This window comes from Diorhabda carinulata, chromosome 5 (assembly GCF_026250575.1).
Source record: "Diorhabda carinulata isolate Delta chromosome 5, icDioCari1.1, whole genome shotgun sequence".
NCBI classification, from domain to species: domain Eukaryota; kingdom Metazoa; phylum Arthropoda; class Insecta; order Coleoptera; family Chrysomelidae; genus Diorhabda; species Diorhabda carinulata.
The window spans coordinates 14808039-14822426 of record NC_079464.1 but is presented as its reverse complement, the minus strand read 5'-3'; the positions used below and the strand labels follow the sequence as shown (position 1 = coordinate 14822426).

Below are 14388 nucleotides of genomic sequence, written 5' to 3'. Positions count from 1 at the left end.
ACTCTAAAAGGCTTTTTACAATTTTATTGTAGGTACATTAAGTATTATTCCTCTTGTCAGAAACAACAAGACGATACGTATAAAATATACAAATCAATATCCAAATGTTTATACCACAATGCAAAGAAATGTCTTAAATATTAAGTTAATTGTGGCATACATCGTAAAAACTTAAAAACAAAAAAGTCTATGATTTATGTATTTTACAACTCAAAAATAATTTTTTATTGCATGAATTTCAATGAACTTATAATAAACTTAAAACTAACGCAGTCCATTAGTGACAGATCAACAGATAAAAGTCGAATATGAAAAACATGAAATTTATTTTCAAATTTTCAGTATTTTTAGAAATCAGGTTGCAAAATATTTATTTTCATTATAAGTTTGTGAATTTAGTGTTTTTATTTGGAAACTGGGTCATAAAAAATCGAAAAATTAGTATTTTTTCATTTTGAAATGTAGGAAAATGAAAAAATTGGAAAATAAACTTTTTTGACCAATAAGATCCAATGCCACTCAATGTTAGGTTATATAATTTATTATTTACAGTCTACATAACCTAAAACTTTATCTTCTAATTAAAAAAATAAATGAAGCTCCTCAACCTAAGAGGGACGCTCCCATCCACTAGCAAATCACTATAAATCGACAGTCCACAACCTCAAGTTTTAATTTGGTTTTCAAACTCATGTTTAATTTAAAGGCGACAACAAAAAAATAAATGAAATTAACATAAAATGATTATCAATTTTTCGATTTTTTATGACCTAATATTTATCAAAATTATGATAATCTCAACACAAAAATAAATATTTTGCTCTTTAATAAGAATTTCTATTTAAAAAAACTGTTTAGGAACCATAACGTTACTAAAAAATTGATTATTTTCCTAATAAAATCTTAAATCCCCCCCATGGTGATTTTAAAAATTCATGTTAGTCTAATAAAAACATCACAAATCATAATTTTGTTTATTGAGTTCTAAATTTAAAAGTATTTTATTATCAGTTGGATTCCCTGTTAATTTCAGATTTAAGTACCTAAAGAAAAACTTTATGATAAAGAAACTATGAAAATTTCATGATAAAAAGAAGAGATTACTAATGAACTTACATTTCTACAATACCTACATATTACAAACTAAAATCCTAATCCCTACGCCTTGGTGGTCCAGAATTGGGTGACCTGGATCTGAATCTATCGCTATTAAATCTCCCGCCTCCTCTACCTCCTCTGGAACCGCCTCCTCCTCCGCCGCTGCTACCATATCCATTCCTCGAAAATGAATCTCTTCGTCTATCATAACTCCTTCCTCCAAATCTATCGCCTCGACTACCTCCGTCTCTTCTACCTCCTCCATAACTATCGAAACCTCTCCTACCGCCTCGGCTTCCTCTGAAACCTCCACCACCGCCTCTGGGACCTCCACGACGTGGTCGTCCTCTAGCTATTTCCACTCTCAATTTAGCACCCAAAAATTCAGTGCCGTTCAAATTGTCACAAGCAGTTTCTGCGTCAGTAAGACTGTTAAATTCGATGAAAGCAAAACCCGGTGGGTTAAAAGCTACCCAAACAGAATTAAGTTTCCCATATTTTTCAAATTCACCTTCCAGATCCTCCTTTTTAATGGATTCAGTAAGCCCTCCGACGTACACTCTAGCCGTTCTATCTCTCGATCTGTCGCCCATAATTCTGTGGAACGTAGAATTTCGTAGGTAATAATGAAATTATCTGTAGCTCGGCGAATACGTATTTGTAATATTGGAAAAATGAAAAAAATATAAGATAAAACGTGTAGTTATTGTTTGTCTTTGAAAGCATGACGATTTGAAAAACAATACTTAACTAAAACGCAGTAAGTCGTCGTTAATTATCTTATTGTGTAAAATTTTAAAACAAAATGTCGGAGCTGCAGGGCGTCAAATGCAAATAGATTTATACAATATTCGCCGCCAAAACGTAAATTGTATGTTAATATTAAACGAAGGATGCGTAGATCCAAGGACTAGTTTTACAGTAGTTACCCAAATTCGAAGCGATGCGATGCGAGGTACCCTGCTTTTGTAGAAATTGACACAACGTAGAAACACTCTTGCTATGAAGCCGAAGGTAAGCGGTAAACAAGAGCTGATTGAAGCACAATACAAATCGATTTCGATACGGACAGGAAACGGAAACTCGACAGTTCTGTTCGTTGTTAATACCAACTTTCGGAACATAACTACTCTCGAATTGCACTTTTAATAATGGAAACCTGATTATAAAATCTAATTATGTAATAGTTGATATTAAATTTTGTATTAATTAATTCCATAAACTAATCTCAATTTACTGTCTTTCAACTAATAGAAAAATATATAAATAAAGTATATAGTAATAATAAGATAAAGTTTTTTATTGATCTATTAAGAAGCAAGTTAAATGAGTTACGGCATCACAAATTTGGTTAGAGCAGCAATCTAATGTACGATAAATCAATAGACGTGATTGAAACTTTTACATGCTGAACCATAGAAATAATGCGTATTTGTTGACATATTTAGCCATTGTCAATTCAATAGTAGAATTTAACCTTGATCTCGCCTATCTTTGTCTTATTTACAACATTCAATGGCATATCAAAATCAATAAGAGAAAGAAAGAAAACTTCCTAAATAAATACAAAAAAATGAATGTCACCATAAACGCCGGAAGAGCTGCAACTGGAATAATTAGACAACACTTAAATTTGAATATAAAAAGATATTTACAGTTTTCCTCTGTAAAAATGGTTAAGGTAAGTGAATTGATGTTACATAATATTACATATCATACGGGTATAAAAATTTTTAATAACAAAAAGGCGTAAAGAAATTTTTGTTGATTGAATAAAAATTGTAAATGATAATCGTAATATTCGCTAGTCTAGAAAAATATTTAGTAATTGCAAAATTTCTAGATCAATAGTTATTCGTTTCTAAGATTCTAAGACTTAGCTATAACCTACAAGAAAAATACTCAGTTCTTATTATTTTATTGTATTGTTAAATAAAAATTATCAATTTTTTTAGATAGGTGATTCAATTCCTAATATAGATCTGTTTGAAGATTCTCCAACCAATAAAGTGAATATAGCTCAATTATCATCTGGTAAAAAGGTTATTATTTTCGCAGTACCTGGTGCATTTACCCCCGGATGTTCTAAGGTTAGTAATCTATTGTGTTTTAAATAAATGTCAATGTTTTATTAATAATGGAATTGTTTCGAATACCAAATGAAATATTGTAACTCATTCATTTGAAAAAAAACCACTCATATTTCGAAATTTTTCATATATATACAGGGTTTTATCTATTGTGTGACTTCCATTAATGCAAAATCATAGATATGTGTAATGTAAATAGTGTAATAAACAGATGTGTTTTTGATTAGAAATATTAAAACAATACAGGAGTTCATCCAATCAGAGGTGGCTTAGAAAGGCATTTGTATCAGTGGGTGATGTTTCTTTGTTTCGGGCTACTATTAGACCATATTTTCCCTTTTAATATGATAAGAGATGCTTCAGACTGTCATGGTACTACCCGTTCTATTATCAAACTTCAATCTTATTGAGCATGCTTGGGAACAGTTAAAAAGTGTCACAAATTCCTAATCTAACATAACCTTTGATATAAGTATGATCTAACTATGTTACAAATGTTTTCGTTTTTATTATATTGATGATTACTTTATAAAAAAAGTCAATTTTGAGAGTTGAAATTATTATTTTAAACTGTAAAAACATGAAAAATCAACATTTTTGTACAATTTTTGTCATTTGTTTATTTTTCTGTATAGATTACAAAAAATATATAAAAACATCATACAAATATGAATAAATATTTTCGTTTTTTTATTCCCGTGATTTATTTTATGTAATACTATATCAAACATTTCAAATTTTTAATTTTTTCTAAATACGCCAATTTTCTTCAATCAAATTAAAATCTTCTTAACTCCATATATTTAACGAAGACAATCCTGTATTATGAACAAATGTCCCTTTCTGTCTTATTTTTTCTCACGTGAACCACTTTATATAATGGATATAATGCCTTTTTGGTATACTGATTTATACTTGAAAATGTATTTTTTTAATATGTAATATTCCAGAGCATTGTGAGATCATTTAGATCTTTGTAGAACTTTATAGATCATTGTGCAAAATCACAAATCATTTTGGAACATTACAGTTCAATTTGAAGGATTCCAGAAGTTTTTGAAACTTTCCAGAACATTGTGGAAGATTCCAAATCATTGTATAACATTATATTTCATTTTTGACCATTCAAAATCATCCTGGAACTAAAATGTGTCTTACTTCATATAACAAATAGTTTAAAAATTAATAAAACTAATTTCAATTATAAAACTTGTAGGTAAGTTGAAATGTACATTATTTTCAGACCCATTTGCCTGGTTACATCAATAAATCTGAAGAATTAAAAAGTCAAGGAGTCGATGAAATAATTTGCGTGTCAGTAAATGATCCTTTCGTGATGTCCGCTTGGGGAAAAGAACATAAAACTTCAGGAAAAATTAGAATGCTCGCTGATCCATCGGCGGCTTTAGCTAAAGCACTAGATCTTTCCGTCGATATCGCACCACTCGGTGGTGTCAGAAGCAAAAGATATTCCATGGTTATCGAAGATGGTAAAATTACATCATTGCAAGTTGAACCCGATGGTACCGGATTATCTTGTTCTCTAGCAGAAGCCATTAAATTATAAAATTTTATGTTCGTCACGATATTGCATCTTTAATAATACATTAAGTTGAAACGAAATTTAGTTTTTGTTATTTTTATATACGAGGGTGGGTCAGTGGATTCGCAACTTTTACAACTGAACTGGTAAGTAGTCTCTTGAAAACTATAAACTTTGTTTGTGAGATGTAGCTGAAGCTCTTCTCAGAAATAGTACTAAATCATGTGAATATGGTGGTTATTGTAGCGATTTGTATTAGAATTTAAGGATTTTGTTTAGTAAACTGTCCTTATACTTTTTCTTTGTAAAAGTTTTTCATTCAAATCGTTCCAATAGGATGATGTAATATGTTTTGAGTGAGATTGATTAATTTGAATTGTGTTTTTGTTATAATTTAGTCATTTAAAAAAAATTAATATTTGTGCGTTCCAACTATTTAATTAAATCAATTTAAAACACAATGAAATTACGATATTTTTGGATCCCCACACAATATTCACACCCAAAGAAATTTTCCCTTTGGTTGTGTTTTTTATTGTAGGGCAGAATTATTCAACCCCTCGAATTCACTGATTTCAACATTATTTAAATTGATGTTTACGTCGTTTGAATGGTTTGGGCACAACTTAAGGGTTCCCCGCCCCCAAATTTAGGGGGAGAAATTTGGGATGGGATGTTTTTAGGGGTATTTTAAGGATTTTTATAACTATTTTTTTAATTTAAAATCAAGTAATATAAAGATGTAATAGTATATAGGCCCCGGGAAATTATTTATTGTCAATATGTTTGATTTCGAAAAATTATTTGTTAGAATTTGAGAATAATTTATTTAATTTGTTCAATGATACTTTTATTATTTATTTCAAAATATTCAATAGCGTGCACGTTGTTTCTTTCGCGCTTTTTTATTTATCAGCGGATGTAGATAAGATGAGCATGTGTCTCGATCCTTTCGCTCACTTTTATGTAAGGACGGATGTATATGAACTGCCGACGTGAGTGCGCGTGCGCATTGTTCCATTTCTCACTTTCTCATGGATATACGTGCGCAGAATTGCCGGTTTCATTTAAATGGTTGGATGAGCATGCGCCTGTAATTTGCGATTCTGTTGTTTTCGGTGCATTCACATTGGGCGCTTGCGTATTAATGTGCTTATTCCAGTTTCTTCTGAGTAATCGAACGTTAGGAATTTGAAGGTTAGGTTATGTTCAAAATCATATTTGTTGGGCGATTATATTCGAAGAAATACGTTTATTATGACATTTCAAGTCATAAAATCTTTACGAAATCTTCGGATAATATATTTTTTTAAAAATTAGGCGTAAAAATTTACATTTAATAAAAAATTCATTGAAATTTTTCGAATTTTGTACGAGGTGATATGATATGAATTATTGCCTTTCCAGGTAAGAAGCCGGAAATAAAAACTTATTTACTCGCTTTCTCAAACTAGATTTAAAAAAAATGAAACATTTTTTTTTCTTATTGTTTTTGAATAATTTTCGAAACTACGTGGTTTTTATCAAATTCGGTTCGGTTTGTTTATCGATATATTTTTGTGCGGATATTTCTTTTTTACTTTGATCTACGGTTGTTTCGTAAATTGTTTGGGGTTCACCGGTAACGAAACTTTCTCCTAATCGAATACATTTTTTTATACGAACGGCAGCTTTTTGTAGCGCGTGTCCTTCTTCCCCGTTCATTTTCGGCATATGGGTCGACGATATACCGTGTCTGCCTAAAAACAATCGATTCAATAGAATTATCACGACTCTAACTCTTTACCAAAAAATTAAACTTCAAAAATTGAACTATTTTACCCATTTTTCATTATACAATTACACCGATACTCACAATTACACTGTCTGACGCGCGATCCGCTAGCTGAAGGTAAACTCGGTTTCTGAAGACTGTTATCAAAATGCGCGCCAGGCACTGTGATTTTGAGTGGTGGTGTAAACAGTGTTTCGAGAATAATGTACTCGACTAAAAAGAATGATGAAGCTGGTGTAGATCTCTCGACATACAGGATGACTTATTTGGTCACTAATAACGCAATCAAAATACCTTATTTGCGGATCAAGAACACCTTAAGCTGTGGAATGGGGAGAAAAACGAATGGTTTCAGTCATACCTTCAGATCCTCTACAACTAATTTATCAATACATAAGAAATCCTAGAATTTGACCTAGTCCTTGATCCTACTTGTGCTAGGACGAACAAAGATACTGTGAAAGAAGTACCCAGGCAATTATGCAAATCTTAGTAGTGGTGAAATCATTGATGGATGATGAAATGACTAATGCTATGGATCTTTCGATATAAAGGTGACGATCTGGCCAATCTAGGAGCACCTGTAGCATCTTACTCGCGGATTAGGAACACCTTGAGAATAGTAAATTAAAGAAGCGCAAATGACTTCAGCGATACCTTTATGTCGTCTGCAACTAATTTATTAACACATATAAAATCCTAGAATTTGACCTAGTGTAAACCTCTCAAGGAGCCGTTCAATATTAACGTCGGTGATGGAACCCAGTGGCCGCCATTCTTGTGCGCGTCTACGTACGGCATGAGGAGGTGGTCAATGTGAAGAAAAGCTCGTTTTTAAGAACTTAATCCAAAGAGGAATAAATCGTGCTGAGGGATAAATGGTAGCTAAGTAAATGTCGCGAAGAAATACCAAGGGCGCCGCGATTACAATCGATATCGAAGCTCAGACCAGACTAGGTTAGAATTATAGCAAGAGAACGTTGATTACATATAAATGAGCAGAAAACGAAATGGTAATGAAAAGGATTTTACAAACCAGCCATATTAAAACTCAATATAAGTGGACAATGGAAAATACTGTTTTCAAGAAGTTGGAAAGGGCACTAAGACAACAGGGCCATAAAAGCAGTGTTGAATTCCAAAATATTATAAAGATCTTGCAAGATCGGGGAACTTGGCAAATCCTCGAGGGACCAAGAAACCTCCCAAAACATCGGTTTGCACCGATTTGCTCAAGCGATGCAACATCAGTGATGAGGAATTCTAAGGTTTCTTCGACCTCCGCTCATGGATTCCAATCCGAGGGTTCAGGTTAAGCCTGTTAAGAGGCCCAGAATTCCCTAGTTCTACTCCCATCGAACAACAAATTAACTGCAAACGACTTCAAACTGCGCCCGCAGTGGGTCCCGGTGCTAGATGCGCTGAGTCGAGTTGTCCTGAGTCGAGCTGGACAGCTCGATACCGCCTTCAAGGAATAATAGCTGCCGGATTTCATTGAAGCGTCGACTGGGCCTTCATGGTACCAAACATTCTTCTATTGATTAGGAATCACATCGCAATTCGTCAAAAGGTTGAAGTCAAAGCGCTTGATCGACTTTTCAATGATATCGGTTCGATTCTACTACAAATTGTGACTTAGTGGGAGTGGTAATCCAAAGTCCAATTCCGAAAATTATCCATGAACGAAGTCGATCAAAGGGACTGCAAATGAAGTACCAGGCAGATAGAACAGACTCCACTCTTATTAATTGAAATATCTATTGATGCATCACTTATCTAAGAATTGTTGCTGCTTCTAGTGTTCCATTTAACAACTACGAGGGTTATTCAAATAGTAAAGAACGAATGTAAAACGTTAGGAAAGTAGCTCAAAACAAGTTAACACCAAAAATTTAGTTTTTCAATAACAACTTGATTGATTCAAATATATGCAAAGTGGAAATTGATCCTTATAAGCTCGAACAACGATATAGTGTTTCTATAATCAGTTCCATTGGATTGGTGATAAAAAACTTACCTAATTTTATTATTGACGTCATATACGGTAAGAAATTCCCGATGTGACCAGTTTGCCGAACGAAAGCGCATTCTACACAGTTTGTATCTCCATTATAAGCTTTTATTAACGAATTTATAAAACGGTATATACCCAAAGCTGGCATCAAGTACATCCCTTTGCAATTTTCGTGAAGTTTTAGTATTTCGTTTTCTGTACCGACTATTTGTTTTTGTACATCCGATGAAAGCTGAAACGAGCAAGAACGACGATTGAAAAAAAAAATTTCAAAACACCAAAATTTTGGAGGTGGTATGCAAGCATGGAACATTCGTCTAGGCCTACCAAAATGGGGTAAAGCACGTCGAGAATCATAGCAGTGAAAAAGTTGGAGATTTTCTATTTCAATCAGTTTATGTGTTTATCCTGGGACCCCTTAATAATGCTGAGAGATGCGTTAGAACCGAAGCCGAGCTCCCTCATCCATAAACCTCTATTCACATTTTCTCAAAGCGAAAAGCTAAGGAACTCCAGAGCACTGCATCTGGGAGCGCTTGAAATAGAAGATGAAGATCTCTGGTAATTAAATCTATTCCACATTCTAGACTTTTTAAAAGAAGTGGGATTGAGGGATCAGCTGTAAACATTGGGTTCTTCAGAGTTACAACAAGAAAAGAGGACTCAATAGATCCTTTAGGTCGCAGTGTATACGAGACTCCAAATCTATATATACATATATATCCCTCATCCATGTGAGGACTCAAAAGAGCGAGTACTTTCCAAAAAAAAAAAACGAATAGGTCATAGCTCCTTGGTTAGAGTCAGTTAGAAACCGTAAAAGTATCAGATTTATCTTATGAGCCAATGAGAAGCAGTTATTTCAGTACCGTGACCATCGAGAGAAGAGATTCCTCACCTTCTCGTGTTGCCAGCTGTTCTCTCTAAAAAGGTATCAACACAAATATCAACCACTGGAATATGGTTTACATTCAAGGAATTCTGCGTACCAAAAAGGCTGATATAGATCGCGATTTGAGATGTATTTCAGTTTGGTGTTTAAAAGAAGATGCGAAGGTTTCAGTTGATGGGGGAAGTTTCAAACTTTCAACACTTCGTGCGTAAATATCAAGGTTGAAACTAAAGTAGTGTAGATCGGAAAATAAGTTGAATACATACCGTAGTTTTAGTTTTCGGTCTTACTTGGGATAAGATAGCAACGAGACACTCATTACTCAAACCTCCTACTATGGGACATATTACATCTATTGGTTTCTGCTTGTCTTTGGCAGCAATTATACTGTTCGCTATCATAGATACAGAATTTTTTATTCCAAAGATTTTTGTCCAATCGTAAACTCCGGCTTTCTTGTATTCCTATCAAATAATTATAATATTTTCGAAAGTAGACATTTAAAAAAACACACGATAATGGATTGTCACGTTATCTCACGTCCTGGTGTTGTTAATGGGCCACCTCGATGGGATCATGTGATTTGGTCTTCTTTTTTTGGAAAAATTACAAGGTCGATGTCCTTTGGAAAGCCGATCAGGCACTTTGGCTTAAAACTTTTGATATTATTAAGCAAGATGTGAGGCTTGCTTGAATCGCGATGTGTGCTTCTACTTGTGTCACGCTAGGTGTCTCCCCATCTCCGCACAGCCTGCCTTGCAATCAGCTTGTCGAGAGACATAATAGTAACACTTTTGGCTACAGTGAGAATGGATTTTGGGTCCGTTGATAGATTTGCTGATTTCAGATTGTCGAGAGACATAATAGCAACACGTTTGGCTACAACGAGAATGGATTTTGGGTCCATTGGTAGATTTGCTGGTTTGTTTCGTGGTTACCCGAGAGATCGGGCACCCAAACGATCTAGTTCTTGCAGCCATCACTCACCAATTCTTGTAGGACTTTCTTGCACTCCACTACTAGACTAGATTCGACCGTTATGGCTTGTATGGCTGATTATGGCTTTGATTAAGTATCACGCACATTCCATCACAGCGCGTACACTTGGTGTATCCGTAGAAGCCTGATTCGGCCAAGACATCTGCGTATCAAGTAGCTCCATGATTTGTGGACTTTAATTCACCTTTCTGTTAGATATTTGTGTCTCAAAGATCCTTTTATTAACAGTTGTAGGCTCTATTTGGTCATAGACCATTAAAAAAACTAAATTACATTAACATTAAATTTTATAATGTCACTGATATTATGGCCAATCCAATTCCCTTGGAATAAGAAATTTATAGTACCAAAACATCTAACAATTGAAAACTATTAAACATGGTAATACAATCAGTTGATAATATTTATATGATATTTAATAATGAATAATATGATATACCTTGATGATGAAGTAACTTACCTCAGAGACTAGTGGAACTAATGCTTCTACTGGAGGTTTTGCTATGCAAAATATGGCGTTGGGATTGAATTCAGTCATATTGAGAGCTAATATTCTGACATCGTCAACGTTTTTATCAAATGTATCATTTAAAGTTTCTTTGGATGATTCCCTATCACCACCAACTATCACCACAACGTTCGCATCCTATCAAAAAGATGATTTAATTTTTTGATATTCGACGCAAAGTTCAAGAGAAGCTGTTTTCACATAAATGTAAACTCACAAGGAAAACCGATTTATCTTTATACCTACTCCATTTTCCATCATCTCTTCCCAAACCTAGTGAGAATAGCTCCAGAATGTTCGATAACTGTATTCGTATATGGGTAAAAGACAAGTGACGAGTGGAAAGAAGAAGAACATAACCATCTGTCATTATATAGAAATTCAAAGTCAGAAATATGCAAAGTCATGTTATACGACGTTTTTTTACGCTGATGATCAATTAAATTACGTCAAGTTTCTAAAGAACGTGCTACAACCCCTAAAATTTCAAAATAAAAAGGAGTTTGAGTGATGTCCTACATCATCACATTTTTCTATTGGAAAAATCACATAAAACAAGCAAATACTGGATGATTTCTTTATTATTCTTCAACTGTGAATTATTTCTTCGAAGTTTATGATTGTAATTTAGTCCCAATTATGATTTTCACTTTATGGACCAAGAAATCTTTTTATGTGCCGTTGCCGCCGAATTAAAAATACCTTTACGTACCGTGGACTACACGTGACAAAATATGACATCCATCAGGAGCGTTGGTAATAGAAAACTTTCGGAGCGGTCTCAAAAAAACACAACCGTTGAAGATAAACATATAGTATTGATCAGTCTACTTGATCAATGACTCATAGGCCCAGAAACAGCAGCTCAGAGTAATGAATCTAGAGATCTGTCTTTGAGTACTTGTACAGTGAAAAGGAGATCTAGAGAAGCTGCCTTTTTGAAAGAGTGTTAGTGAAGAGAACCCTTTAAAGATGTCGAAATAAAATTAAGAGGTGGCAGTGGGCTAAAGAACATAATAGTTGGACGCATGAAGAGTGGGAGAGAGATTTATGGAGCGAAAAGTGTTGTGTTGTGCGCAGGTCAAAGAAAGAACGGATGTTAGATCCATGTGTGATCCTGGCTGTGAATTTCATTAAGAAGACAACGTTAATACTAAAAAAATTTCTAATACAATAAATGAACAGACAATTTTGAAAAATATATATTTTAATACTCGTATATCCAAGTACTAGTTTCAATTTTTGACGTAGTGTTTGATACATAATTGCCTAATTTTGAAAAAAATAAATTTTACAACACCGAAGACCGATACCACAATGCTGCCAACGTTTAAATTGTAAGTTTCCTTAACACGCGAATGATGATTTCACTCACATTTCATATATTTCGTTCAGTATTATCATTAGAAATGTCAAAATTGTACTTAAGGTGAAAACTCTTAAACATAAATTGCAACTACTACTACTAATGTGGCCACTCGTCAACAAGTTGCCTCCTTAATGGGCGGCTCCCTTCTGGTAAACCACTCCAACTCTTTTTATTGTTGTCTCTTCTTACATGGCCCAGCCACCTAATTCTTCTATCTCTTATCACAGCCACAATATCTGGTCGTCTGTACCGGTCCCTGAGTTCTCTGTTTTTCAGTATTCATAAATGAAAACGGTCAAAAAAAATAAAAGATAAAAATCAAGGTAAGAATTTTCAAGGAAAAGCAGTTTATGTTAAAATTTTAAACCCTCAATTCGTAATTCGCTTTAAAGGAGAGAATTTAATAAATTTGGCGTTTCGTTTCCAAAAATCCTCGTAACCCGAAATTATTAAAAAAAAAAACTTACGGTAATTGCATCTTTTAAGACCATTTGCCCAGAAAACGATTTTATTTGTGCTTTCGTATCAATGTGACTCAAATCCTCGGCAATACCACGTATCGTTTTATTCGCATCATATAGTCTTAACTCTCCTATATACGGACTCTGCTTCAATAATAATGCAACATTTTTGCCAATCCCGGTAGCAGCGTTCAATAGAGTAACTATAGGTTCTTTCGGCGGTGGTACGGTTGAATTTTCTCTTAAGTGGATTATTTTCGAACTCAGATTTCTGTTTAAAATTGTTATTACTGAGAATATCATGATACTGGAATTTAACTTGTTGATTTTAATATGTCGAAATGACAGTTTTGTCAATACGACAAGTATCGTAACTTTGACTTAGAATCAGATAGATAATTTAATTTTATTTAAATATGTAAGCTCATAAGCTTCATTGTGAAACATTCTAACTAGTTTTTTTTTCATTATCATATAATTTTTGATATTTTACGTGACAGGCTGAATAACTGAAATGATCGTATCCATTATTCAGCGGACTGAGTCCTCTATTTATTTTTTAATCTGTGGTTGTATTTGACATTCTTCTTTTTTTAAATCTTTTAGAAAGTATAGAAGATAATTCAGTTAACTTCTCGCCTTTAATACGTTCGCAGTCAACCATTTTCTACTATTTTTAGTCAGTAAATGATTTATTTTTTCATAAAACGTTATTATCATTTCTTTTTTTAGAGCTAAAGTTCTAGAATGCTGGATTTATTTTAAATTACCGTGATTTTTTGAAGTTTTTTGACGAAAAAGAGAAGGGCTAAGTTGAATTCACTATTTCAATCAGCTCAAAATAGAAAAAAAATAGTAAAAACAATCATTTTGATATTATACTATAATGATACACATGATTAATTATTCAAGAGAGTGGGCATTCTATTCATATTTCAATCAAGAATTTAAGACAAACATTCTTCTTTTTTTAAATCAACAATAGATTTGTGCTTGAACATAGAATGTTAAAAAGTACAGAAGGTGGTTGGTGAACTCGTAAATTTTGAATTAATTTTTTACAATCGAATAAATTGAGAATGAAGAATTGTTTGTTACAAACAATCAAAATCAAATGACGAACTAACAAAGTTGTTGAAAAAATCGGTAATAAAATATTTAGATTGATCAAGTTTGGTGAATTAACTATTCTAATCGTTTGAAAATAAAACAATAAAACATCGAAAATAATCGATTCAATATATTTTATATATCCTTTTAATCATAGATACGATGCTAAAATAATTTAGATGTTAGTGATTATTGATTCAAGAGAGTGAGCTCTCTATTCATATTTTGATCTGTGATTAAACCTCATATTCTTCTTTTTTTAAATGAACAATTGTCTTGTGCTTGAACATAGAATGTTAAAAAGTACAGAGGGTAGTTAATGTACGCGTAAATTTTGAATTAATTTATTTCAATCGAATAAAAGGTAGCAAGAATCGTTTATTGCAAACAACAAAATCAAAAAAATTTGATTTAATTTTCTGGTAAAACTTTATTTTGGTGTAGTAATATATCGACCTATTAGAGTTACATTGAATTTTGGGTTCCTTAAAAAATCTGTAAAAGTCGTAAAAAGCAATTTATAGTCGATT

The 14388-nt window shown here is 33.1% G+C and overlaps 3 protein-coding genes across 3 annotated transcripts; 1 reads left to right on the top strand and 2 right to left on the bottom strand.

The window, feature by feature from the left end:
- Nucleotides 1-9: 9 nt before the first annotated feature.
- On the bottom strand, nt 10-2196 carry LOC130893750 (RNA-binding protein Rsf1). The gene is made up of 2 exons (XM_057800087.1): nt 2028-2196; nt 10-1695 (listed from the first exon to the last, which is right to left on the bottom strand). The coding sequence occupies exon 2, from the start codon at nt 1689-1691 to the stop codon at nt 1152-1154; it is 540 nt and encodes a 179-aa protein (XP_057656070.1). The 5' UTR covers nt 1692-1695; nt 2028-2196; the 3' UTR covers nt 10-1151.
- Nucleotides 2197-2556: 360 nt separating this feature from the next.
- On the top strand, nt 2557-4811 carry LOC130893748 (peroxiredoxin-5, mitochondrial). Its single transcript, XM_057800085.1, has 3 exons — nt 2557-2779; nt 3054-3188; nt 4432-4811. The coding sequence occupies exons 1-3, from the start codon at nt 2672-2674 to the stop codon at nt 4753-4755; spliced, it is 567 nt and encodes a 188-aa protein (XP_057656068.1). The 5' UTR covers nt 2557-2671; the 3' UTR covers nt 4756-4811.
- Nucleotides 4812-5691: 880 nt separating this feature from the next.
- LOC130893747 (malate dehydrogenase, mitochondrial-like) lies at nt 5692-13089 on the bottom strand. The gene is made up of 5 exons (XM_057800083.1): nt 12755-13089; nt 10871-11056; nt 9678-9875; nt 8523-8751; nt 5692-6470 (listed from the first exon to the last, which is right to left on the bottom strand). The coding sequence occupies exons 1-5, from the start codon at nt 13049-13051 to the stop codon at nt 6241-6243; spliced, it is 1140 nt and encodes a 379-aa protein (XP_057656066.1). The 5' UTR covers nt 13052-13089; the 3' UTR covers nt 5692-6240.
- Between the last annotated feature and the right edge of the window lie 1299 nt (nt 13090-14388).

Excerpts from the sequence above, each read along its gene's own strand:
- LOC130893748 (XM_057800085.1), top strand. The coding sequence starts at position 2,672 with ATGAATGTCACCATAAACGCCGGAAGAGCTGCAACTGGAATAATTAGA. Across the intron at positions 2,780-3,053 it reads CCTCTGTAAAAATGGTTAAG|ATAGGTGATTCAATTCCTAA; the intron begins GTAAGTGAATTG and ends CAATTTTTTTAG. Across the intron at positions 3,189-4,431 it reads TTACCCCCGGATGTTCTAAG|ACCCATTTGCCTGGTTACAT; the intron begins GTTAGTAATCTA and ends CATTATTTTCAG.
- LOC130893747 (XM_057800083.1), bottom strand. The coding sequence starts at position 13,051 with ATGATATTCTCAGTAATAACAATTTTAAACAGAAATCTGAGTTCGAAA. Across the intron at positions 8,752-9,677 it reads GACCGAAAACTAAAACTACG|CTTTCATCGGATGTACAAAA; the intron begins GTATGTATTCAA and ends TGCTCGTTTCAG. Across the intron at positions 6,471-8,522 it reads GACGTCAATAATAAAATTAG|GCAGACACGGTATATCGTCG; the intron begins GTAAGTTTTTTA and ends GATTGTTTTTAG.
- LOC130893750 (XM_057800087.1), bottom strand. The coding sequence starts at position 1,691 with ATGGGCGACAGATCGAGAGATAGAACGGCTAGAGTGTACGTCGGAGGG.